We start from the raw sequence: 11237 nt of genomic DNA, 5'->3' as shown, positions 1-11237 counted from the left end.
TCAGAGCATGCTGTCTAGGTCCTTTAATTCCAATTACGCTGCAGTTAGCAGCTTTCCCTATGGCAGCTCTAGGGATCTGCATGGCAGCCAGGGTAGTGTTGCCTTGAGTGTTGCAGACGGAAGAGGTTCTGGTGTGCACGTTGTTCGAGTGAGTACCTACAGGAGGCTATTCCAATACATACAGGGGGAACAAGTAAACTGTGAGAGATGTCCTTTAAATTGGTGAAGCATTATCTTTATGTATAGACAATGTTTTTTATTAAAAGAGTATAATTGTGCTAGTTTTTTTTATAGGCACCAACAAATACTTTGAACTGCTTTCACTTCATATGCCTTACCCTTACTACAAGGCTTTTCAACTTAGTGCCATGAAATAGTTTGCTAATTGGCTCTTGTGTATGATTGAACATATATAAGAATGCCTGATTTTGTCCTTCTACATATTGTGAACAAGAGATTAGCATTCTGAATTCAACCTAGGTTGATGCAGGTTTGAACAAATATTTTATTATGCTTTTTTCCCCCAACGAATTTCTGATGATGTTGTATATTGTAAGATATTTTATATTGTATATTGTAACATATTTTGGGCATTCAAGAAAACGAATATTTTGATTTGTAAGAAATATTAGGAAACAATTCCTTAATCCTAAGCATCATGAGTGATGTTACGGTATCCACAGTGAGCAATGGAAAACTTCTGTTAACCTTGTGGATCCTTGAATGGACAATCCCTAACACTTATTGGCTTTTCTTAACAGTGTATTGGTGATCAAAAGCCCCTCTGCACTTGCAAATTTTTGTAAATGTCCAGCAACATTTTACGGGTGTGAGGTCTTTTTGAGGTCTTGGCTGGCAAGGTTTACATTTCCTACATAAATAGTATGCTAGTTATTCATGTAAGAGAGAGAACAATAAAGTTCTTCAAATGTTTTATTATTGGCTTTTTTTTAGAAAACTTTTTAGTTGTTTGACAGTATGAAGACATTCTTCCTTACTGCTTCATTCTTTTTAAAGCATCCCCAGGCTTCTACTCCAGGAGAACAGTGCCAAGATGAGGTATTCATTTCGGGACAGCAGAATTACTCATCTGCCACACTTAGCCTCAAAGATGTTCCTCCAGACAGCATGAAGAAAGTAGCTGTGCAGGTAATCAGCTACATGACACCATAGATAGGATATATTGCCATTTATAGAAACATTTGCTAGAAAGACAGCAGTTGAAACTGGGGCTTATTGAAAACATAAAACAGCATTTGACTTTTGCACCAGTATTTAAGGTGGCATAAATGAAATGGCATTCTCTTTCTGGAAAACAAAGTTGTTAATTTTATGGGGGGCAGTTTTCATTTTTCCTCAGCAGGGACTTTGAAAGAAGAAATTTACAGCATAAGATATTACTGTAAGTGGAAATCGGAATATGGCAAATAGTTTTAGGAAAGCAGATCAAAAGTAATGAAACCTTAAAAAAAAAAAACTTTAAATTTGTTGTGATCAAATTAACGCAATAAGCTAGATTTGGTAGGATGACATTCTGTATGCATCTTTAAGGACCATCTATACTGCCGGGACTTATTACAGTAAAAATGGGTGTTTGTTATTTATTATAGTGCAGTAGTAGATTGGTTTTAACATTTATTAACTTCATTTGCATTTCTACAAACATATTGGATATTGGGAAATTGCATAGTTGTTATGTGCGGCCTGTGTAAGCTTTCTACCTTTGACCATGCAACAAATAGTTACTTTCACACCATGTTTTAGAGTTTTCAGAAGAGGAAATGGAAAATCTTGTAATTTTAATATATCTGATTTGTAAATAAGGTCAGAAAAATATTTCCAGCCTCACTCCCACTTTTCAGAATCACTTTGATACACAAACTCATGTTAACAGAGTAGGTTCTGATATATGTCCGTTCACATAGCATGGTTAAAAGTCAAAATTTGCACACATTTCAGTTATTTATCATGTTGAGAATTAGAGTATTGTAATACCTTTTTATCCTATAATGAGTGAGATAATGGTGGTAGGCAGAAAACCGTGTAGCTCAAAATTCTAGCATTTTTGGAATGTGGGAATTCTGCAGGCAGATGATGAACTGTTTGAACTGGGTAAGTGCATGAGGCCTTCAGGTGAGGAGGGAAAATGCTGCCCATCTCAACAAAGAGCTCTAGTGCCAAACAGTAAATTGGAGGCTTCAATAAGAAATGCTGCCTGCAGCATCATTTTTAGCGAAATGATTGGAATGCACTGTATGTCTTTACAGTTGTGAATTTTACTGCTATTTGGTGTCTGTGCCAAATCTAAGTGGCATGTTCTAACAAAAGAATAACATTTGTTGGAAATATCCTTATTACAGTCTTGACATTAAAATCTTGAACTACTTTATGAATTTGCTCAGAAGGTTTTCTTGTGAAGTGGTCACCCAAAGATGCTCTGTGAGCATATAATTTCTGTTTATTAGCTGTGTCGGATTTTAAAGTTATGTATGATCTACTGAAATTGTTACAAAAATTTCTGCAAATTCATGCACTAAAAGTGAAAGCTATAATTATATCAACTAAATAGCAATACTGTCAGTTGTACTGCTAGGAAAAAGATGGTTGGCTAGGAAAAAGATGGTTGAGATAACTCAGTTAAATATATGCTAAAGCAAAGAAGAATTTGTATAGTCTGTTCTAGCAAATCAGTGCTCAGAGTTCTTGTTTTTCAGATTTGTTTTTGAGAGGTCAGAGCTGATGAGTATAATGAAAGTTGAATGCAACTGTACATGATCCAGAATAGTAATTTTAGTAATGCTCCTAAAATTAAAAGCAGTCAAGCATGAGAAATATTGAAATAATTAAGGAAGAATTGAGGCTCGCTGCTCATAAAATATATGATTTAAAAAGTATTCATGTTTTATTCAGATACCTTTGACAAATGGACAGATGTGCCAGCCTCAAAGACCACAGGCAAACTACAGCCAAGTCCATCATCTCCCTCCTCAATCATCAGTAGCAAGACATCCATCTAGAGAACAATTAATTGATTATCTGATGTTGAAAGTTGCCCACCAGCCTCCCTATGCACAATCCCAGTGTTCTCCCAGACAAAGCCATGAAATGGTAAAGCAAGAGGTAAGGATAAAATGAAACTTGAATATATGACTTCTGTCTGTTAGTAGCGGCAAATAATTACATTGTTTTTTGTTCATTACGGCTGCTCTGTAGATGGTGACTGAAATCGTTTAGGAATTTAACTCCAGCAGAAGATAACGCTAGCTCAGTGCAGTCCTGCTGTTGAAATCACATTCCTTCTGGTTTTGAGCTCTTTTCCTGCTTATGTGCACATTGTTAAAGAGATTTAAATGTGGTAGATTTTTTAAGAATATACCAGAAATCTACACTTCCATGTCTTTAGTGAGAAATTTTCTCCACTATTGATCACCAACTCACTATTTATGTAATAACTGAAAAAAGGCAAAGCAGCAATGCACTTCAGAGTACTTTGCATCTATTCAGTGCTGTCCAGAATGGTTCAATAACCTGCAAATACAGTAATATGCAACCCTAAACAAAAGCCAGGATTAAAAAAGTCTGAGTGTCTGATGCATGCCTGAAAATTACCAGTTTTGTCTATGGCAGACAGATGAAGGTGTAAGAAATTCACATACCTCTTAATGGTCCTGTCACTGTGAGTACCATTCTTTCTGTTCTTGGAGATAGGCTGTTTCCTCTGTAATTGCTTTGGTTTACAGAAAATTTTGAGCTCTGTTTTCATTCTGTACTAGAATAAGAATCTCCAAATTTTGTGCAAAGTAAGTTTACGAATTTACTCTTCTGGCGAGAGAAAAGGGGGACAGTGTTAGCTATGTGGAACTTAAAGTGAAACAAGAGCCAGATTTGATAAAATTCAGCTGGAAGGAACAAGGAAAGAGAAAGAACAAGTTTTTACATAATTTTATTTTTAAAAGTTTTTCTTCATCTGAATTACTTAGTAATCATTTCATCAGTGTCGGGTGTTAAGTTTTCAGCCAGTTTTTCTAACTTTGGTTGTAACGTTCAGATTCGAGTGAGGATTGACAAGGATCCTGAGCTTGGATTTAGTATATCAGGAGGAGTTGGCGGTAGAGGGAATCCGTTCAGACCTGAAGATGATGTGAGTATTTTATACTAATGCATCTTTTTAAAATCATTCTGATCAGCAAATGTTTTCAGTGCTTAAAAACAAAACAAAAACCAAACTCCAGGAGCTGGTAGGAGAGAAGTGAAGACATGACTATGGCAAATCAAGAGAGTAGGTGAGCACTGTGGCCATGTGACAGTCCAGACAATGACTCTAGCTGAGTGTGTTTTATAGTCTTCTAGACATCAGGCAACAGATTCCAGATAAGTGAATTATGGGGCTTACAATTAGGAAGCCTTTAAAAGAGAATATGATTTAGCCTACAACCTTTTCCAGTGGTTGATAATTCATCTTGATGTATGCATCTGCCAAAAAACAAAGGCTCAAGTTAAATAAACATCAGGCAGATCAAAATTTGCCCTTCAGTACTTCTTTAAAAGCAGTTCTCTTGGATTTAATGTCAGAAAAGAATGGCAGTCACAAAAGCAGATAGAGCTGTAAAATAGCATTATATGCTTTTCTACTTGAAATGGAAAATTGAAATAATATTTTGAATTATATCAGTTTCATGCTACCATACTATTTATGAAGTAAACTGTCAAAAATGTTTTCCACCTGTTTTTCAAGGGTATATTTGTAACCAGAGTGCAACCAGAAGGACCAGCATCTAAGCTATTGCAGCCTGGAGATAAAATAATTCAGGTACTTTTGTTATCTAATTAAATTGCCTGTCTAATATACTGGTTCAGTTTTAGTTTGCTTTTTTTCCAAGAGCAGAATGCTTAAGTTTTCTATAGATTGCCAGTATCTTTTCCAGAAGCATTTTTGTATGCTGGGATGATGCTTTGAGTTTCCTTCTCACTAACATTAGGATAGGTGATAAAGACTGAAGCATTAATCAGTTGGATCATCTTTCAAATTCTGACCAGTTTTCACACTTGTAAAGACAAAATAGTCCTAAAGCTGTTGTTCAAGATGGAACATGAGCATGTTCATGAGGATTTCACAGTCACTCAGTTACTTGTCACTCCTGTGCAGTATTCTCAATACACAGACATTGTCTGTGTGCCAGACATGGCCTCACAACCCCTCTCCCCAGCTGCACCTTGTTGTTACACCACCTCCATCTTGCAGTTCCTGCCCATCTTTGCTGCCTCTCCCCAAGCTGGTGGGCTGCACATGGGGAAGCACTGGCAGAAACTACCTGTTTGCTGAGCTGCATCCTGGAGGTCCCACCATGAACCTCCTGGCTGCCCCTTCTGCTGCCAGGCGAGCCAGAGACCCCAGCCTTCCCGAGGCAGGAGAGCAAACGTCGTTTCAGGAGCTGCGGCTTCTGGGCTGCAGCTTTGCAGTTCTTCTCTGGGGAGTCAGTACCTTTCAGACCACCTCTTCTGTGTCAGGTTCGTTTGAAATTGTTTAATGAGTTCAGAAGTTACTTGGGGAGGGGTCAAGGAAATGGGCAGTGTGATTGTATAAGCCCTTGTTGCCTTGTGGAAACAGGTTAACAGGACACTCAATGCTGTAGCCACGCTTCAAGTTGGAGCCTAGTCTCAAGATAAAATTATTCACCACATTCCTAGCTAGAGAATGTTTATAGAGTTAGGCTTGGTGCATTTCAGTTTTTCTCAGAAAAAATACATTTGTATCTGAAATTGCAACTTAACATGAACAGTTTCTAAAACAAAAGCGGACTGAAAACATAGCATAATCCCTCCAACGTAAGAAAAAGCCAGCTAGCATGCAAAGAACTAAACGAAGATCAATTGTTCTAACTAAAAGATTGTATTTTTCAGGGTAATTAAAGTAAATAACTCTGAACATGTTTGTTCGTTCTTCTTAGTGGAATGAGAAAGCCAGCTTCAGGTCCTAGTTCTCTTACTGGTGTAGCCATCTGGTGGATGGAAACTTCCAGACCTCCATACAGTAACAGGAATTAGAAGTTATTTGCACATGTATTCAATATCTTTGGGGCAAAATTCTTCCAAGGCTAACAGAATAGTTTCATTTCTTGTAGCCTGCAGCATGTTCTACTCATCAATAATATGATAATATGCAAATCTGCAATATTTCATTGCCTGCATTCATTAAAAAATTGGTTATTTTAATCATGGTTTAAGCTTCAATAAACTACCATGAAATATGAAACTGCTATTTTCAATTCTTTTTAGGCTAATGGATACAGCTTCATCAATATTGATCATGGACAAGCAGTATCTTTGCTAAAGACTTTTCAGAATGCAGTGGAACTCATCATTGTACGAGAGGTTTCTTCATAAATACTGTGGATATGGGGAAAAAGCCAACAAGATTCATCGAAGGACTTATGGGGAACTGAATATTTTGACTATTTTTATATATGAAAGGGACTTAAACTATGATCAAAATTTGTACAGGAGATGAAATATTGAACTTGTGGTTAAAGGGGGAAAAACCACTGTATAGAACGTACAGGAAATCATTTTGGAAATGCATATGGTGAATAAACTTGTTTTTAAGCATTATAGCAATCTAAGGATCACTCCTACAAGAACAAACCTGTGTTGTTTTTTGTACAGATGGTAGGTTTATTTTTGGATAATTCATACACATTACTAAACTTTGTGCAAGGCTTTGAGAAGCCTAGGTTGTAGCCAATGGACAGATGGCTGGGCTGTCTGTCCTGTAGCTGTTTATTGCCTTTATTTTTATTCACCAGATATTAATGTGTTAGCGAAACCACTTCTGTAGATGTGGACAGGAGATATGAAACGTTGGCTTTGCTATGTGCACGTTGTATAGTTGAATGGGTAGATGGAAGGTGGTGCTGGTTGGACAGAATAAAGGCCAGGTGAAACAACTATTTGCTATCTAAATCTGGAATCAAGAGTGATGAAAAACTGTTTAGTTTTGGAGTGTACGTCTACCAATAGAAAATGCAATAAAAGCTTATGGTGTTTTTTAGGAAGACTATAATGACAAATTTGTGATCTTCTGCAGGATTTGTTCTTAATGTAGTCATTGAATATTCATTTGCCACATGCGATTCAAGTTTAGTTGGGGTTTTTTTGCATACATAATTTTTTTCAACTGTACTGTGGAAATGTGCCCAGAGATTTTCTCTGCCATGGAAATCCCCAATTTTGTGCAAATGGCGATGCTTTTATCTTTATAAAGTACTCCATTTTAATCTTATAGATTTTTAAAAATGAAACTGAAATGGCCAGTTTTTAAGATTGTTGCCTGTAATATACATCTAAAAACACACAAAGTGAATGATGCAGGAAGGGTTATGAACGTCATCTTGATTTTGTTTGGCCTTTGCATTACCTTGTTAATCAAAAAGGAAACCATATGCGTGGAGCTAGGTAACCAAAGCAAGTTTGTGAAACTTTGAATGGTGATGGAGAATTGCTGTGGGGAGCTGAGGAGCAAAGGGAGGGCGTACTTACAACCCACCAGTTCGTAATGATGTTTCTTAAAGGGCTGTTCCTACAGGTAACTTTAAATGTGAACTAGACACTTCAGAGTCATTAAAGGGTTTCTAACTATATTAATATAATAGTGATTTACCACAGGCTGCCTTTGTTCCTTATTACTGTATAAAATATTCAATTATGCTTTTATTAATTTTGTTTACCAGAAACATTAACTTTATTTTTCTTTCTCCTTTGTAATTGAATAGAGACTGCATAATCTGCAGTGATAATCAATACACGGTTGTTATGGACCAGGGAAAAGTGCCATAGAAGACCAATAACTGTTTTTAATTAGGGCTAATGATTAGCCTGTCATTGGAGCAATATTTAGTTATTGCGGTTCATTTTTAATTACATATAAGTTGGTAGTTTGAAACTGGTGTAAGTTGTTTTTTTTTCAACCCATATGTACAAAAATAAATGCTTTTAATAAAGCTAGCAAAAACACCAGCCTTCTTTAGTTTTGGGAAAATGAGCTGGAAGAGAAAGGAATTATACCTAGCTAGCATTAAAAAACAGGCAGTACTTTTTAAGTAAGTGAACTCCAATATTATTGCACTTCTTTCAAAGACGTTAACTATTGCTTGTTGTACTGTGTATAGTTCTAATTTTAATTGAAACCCTTTAACAACTCTTTGTATATTTTAATTCTTTTTAGTTGATTTGCAGTAATATTTACATAGGAAATGATTTTTTTGATATATTAGCAGAAATGTGCTGTATTTTGATAAAATTCACTTATTTTCTGTGTGCTGTTAATCTCTAAAGAAAAGAATGAGAAACATAGCTATATAATGGCAGGCTTCAGTATTCCCCTTCTAAGATGTCTTTTGTTGTTGTTTAGTTTATATTTTTTTATTGAAAATGCAAAATGTTCACATCACATCTTCATTACTTCTAATCATGTTATTTTTATCACACACTGCCTTTTAAAGGGAATGCATACAGACAAGTCCTGAATTAACTTGGTCTTATACATAACTTGTATCTTTGGGAAGGGAAAAGTTCAAAAAGCAGAACTGATTCTTTACTGATCTTGGATGGACTTTATATACATTTTGCAGTACGTTTTAAATATATCTCTGATGAATATCACTGATGAATAATTGTATTCTACTTTGCTTTAATGTTAACAGAAGTTTTAAACTATATTGCGTCACTTAGTTTGCAGAGTTATGTATGGCAGGAAAATGCTACCAAAAACTGTTTGGCTATGGTTAGAAGTAGAGATTTACAGCAAGAAGTTTAGTACTACTTGTGGAAATCCTTGGCCAAAGTTTGTGTTCAGTAAATTAACAAATTAACCATCAAATAAAGCATTGATTATGCTGATTTTACTCAGCAAACCTTGGAGTTTGTAATGGGTTGAAATGTGTTTGTTCCTTCAGTGTCTGTGTGTAAAGGTAAATAAATAAATGTCAATCTAGATGATTTTGCAGAGAGTGGGAGGAAGATGTCTCCTGAATTAGTCCAGCCAGGATTCAGTAGGAGGAGAAACCGTATCAGCACTTTTCATTTTGAATGCCTCTTAGACTACTTCTTGAATAGAATAAAATCCGTCAGCAGCATAAGTTATTCAGCATAGCAATGAGTTGATGCAAACTCTGTTAATTCTTTCTATTCTTAATAGTTCATTAAAGAATCAGTTCAACTGATATAGTGAAAAGATGAAATCTCCCACATATTTATTGTGTAAATATTTTTCTGAGTTTCTTTTTTGGACTGGAGTTAAAAAAATGTGTATATACTTGAAAGCATTCTATGAACACAAACATAGCAATAAGCAACACACAGTTAAACCTTTGATCATTTTGTTTTTGTTTAGAAATATTCCCTTGTCAACAGCTATGAAATGATGTTTTTATTGATCAGCATTTATTCAACATTCCAAATTTTTGTATATAATTAGACTGTTTCTGAGTAACACATGGAGAATAGATAATAAACTAATGCTCTTTAAAGTTGTGTGTAACTGATTTATTTAACTTACAGGAAATTCTCCATAACACAGTTTTATTTTTCTATAGTTTCTGTAGGACCACATCCTCTATGAGTATCTATTAGTGAAAGCTTATTTGTGTTAGCTGGCTCCCTGCATCTCAGTGCCCAGAGGTCTGCTCTAGGGGATTGTGTTGCAAGACTAGTTTATTCATAAAGGTATTTGAGTATAAGAGCTTTAGGCTAAGACATTAGACTTTAGGCTATGGATAGATAGGCTCCTTCCTAAAAAGGTAAGTAGTCTTTTTATGCCTGATGTAAATTAAGCTGCTTCAATAACTGAGAAGGCATGACTAAGTTAAGGAGGAGGGTTAATTTTAAGCATCTTGGGAGTGCTCTAATGAGAGGATACAAGGGTTACATGGTAAAGAAAGTGAAGAGCGGCGCACAAAACTTCAAGGGAAAGATAATGCAGATTTACACTCAGTTTTCTTGGAAACTGCCTGACAATGTATTCATGCAATTAAATTGTATTGTCTTTTTTTTTTCCTTTTTATATATGCCTCTGGCATATTAGTCTGGCTAACTCACTCCTAGAGTTTTCTCTACAGGAAAAAAACAGATTCTGAATTACAGCCCTGATGACTCTGGAGCACTGGGCCCCTGCTGATGTTTCTTTGCACCTGTGCTCCCCTCCTTTGAGGGAATTCCCCCTCTCCTGCCCCCTCATTTTGTCCTGTGGACTCTTGTGGAGTCTGTGTTGTCTTTTCTGCCTTTTATGCATCAGACTTCAAATTTATTCTCTTTTTCATTTCTGGGGTATTTATAGGTGTGCCTCATTCCTATGCAACTTAGCCTTTGATCTACTTTATTTCATTAGTCAACAGTTTACCTTTTCATCAGACACCTAAGGCTGGATCCAACTTAGATGGATCCTGTAAGTTGGCTTCAACTTGTGCTTTTCTGAGTGGAAGCACTTTTTCAGAGAGAAAATGTATTTTGGCATGTTATTTCCATTGACTTGGGTTAAATCAGATTTCAGAATGTGCCCAGAAGGTTCTGTTGCAGCATCTATGAGCCTCTCTTGAAACTGGGCTCCCACTATGCCATACACTGCAAATGCAGTATAAGATTGTCCCTGTCTCAATTTATGTTATATGACAAACAAGTAGCCAGAGGAAGAGAAGTGAAAATTTCTCTGTAAAATCGTATGCTGGTCAACTGAAGTGAGCTGAAAAAATCACTTTAGATCTAATGATTGTCTCTTCAATACATTGCTCAGGCAATATGCTACTTGTCATCCTGCAAATTGAAGAATTATTGGCCAACATGCATAAAATTAGACTCAGATTTGCTTATTATTTGCTATAGTGCCCAAATCCATCTTGGCCAAAGGAGTATTTAACCGGGAGGAGGAGTTCTGTATAAAGCGAATTGTTTTATCTGAGCTGTACTTCTGTTTCTACAGCAGAAATTCTTCCCAGCTCCATGTGAATGTTAGTTTTATGTAGTACTATGATTCCTCACAGCTTAATTGGAGCCATATTTTGCCACGAATAAGGGCACTATTTTGATAAATTTTCCTTATTGTATGTATACGAAAGCAAAGCAAATAACAGAACAAACATCTCTCTCAAAAATCATCTTTTATTCAATTTTTTGTACTTAGTTTGGGTCTGGCTGATTTTAGGAAGCTTTTTGTGAAGTCACGATTATCAAGTCTTCTGCTCCTCTGG

At 36.0% G+C, this 11237-nt stretch overlaps 1 protein-coding gene across 11 annotated transcripts in view; it reads left to right on the top strand.

Moving 5' to 3' along the window:
• The window catches only part of ERBIN (erbb2 interacting protein), a 114314-nt gene extending 104790 nt beyond the window's left edge, over positions 1–9524 (top strand). For 6 of the 11 annotated variants that reach the window (XM_064500154.1, XM_064500152.1, XM_064500153.1 and 3 more), the window contains 7 exons: positions 5–148; positions 1018–1149; positions 2911–3120; positions 4049–4141; positions 4736–4810; positions 5378–5508; positions 6277–9524. In XM_064500154.1, coding sequence (XP_064356224.1) covers positions 5–148; positions 1018–1149; positions 2911–3120; positions 4049–4141; positions 4736–4810; positions 5378–5508; positions 6277–6331 — 840 coding nt within the window. In that variant the 3' untranslated portion in view covers positions 6332–9524. The remainder of the gene's footprint in view (positions 1–4; positions 149–1017; positions 1150–2910; positions 3121–4048; positions 4142–4735; positions 4811–5377; positions 5509–6276) is intronic. The other 5 variants (XM_064500159.1, XM_064500160.1, XM_064500162.1 and 2 more) reach the window with 3 other exon arrangements.
• Positions 9525–11237: the final 1713 nt, after the last annotated feature.

Source organism: Dromaius novaehollandiae, chromosome W (assembly GCF_036370855.1).
Source record: "Dromaius novaehollandiae isolate bDroNov1 chromosome W, bDroNov1.hap1, whole genome shotgun sequence".
Taxonomy (NCBI): Eukaryota; Metazoa; Chordata; class Aves; order Casuariiformes; family Dromaiidae; genus Dromaius; species Dromaius novaehollandiae.
This window is presented reverse-complemented; position numbering and strand designations above follow the sequence as displayed.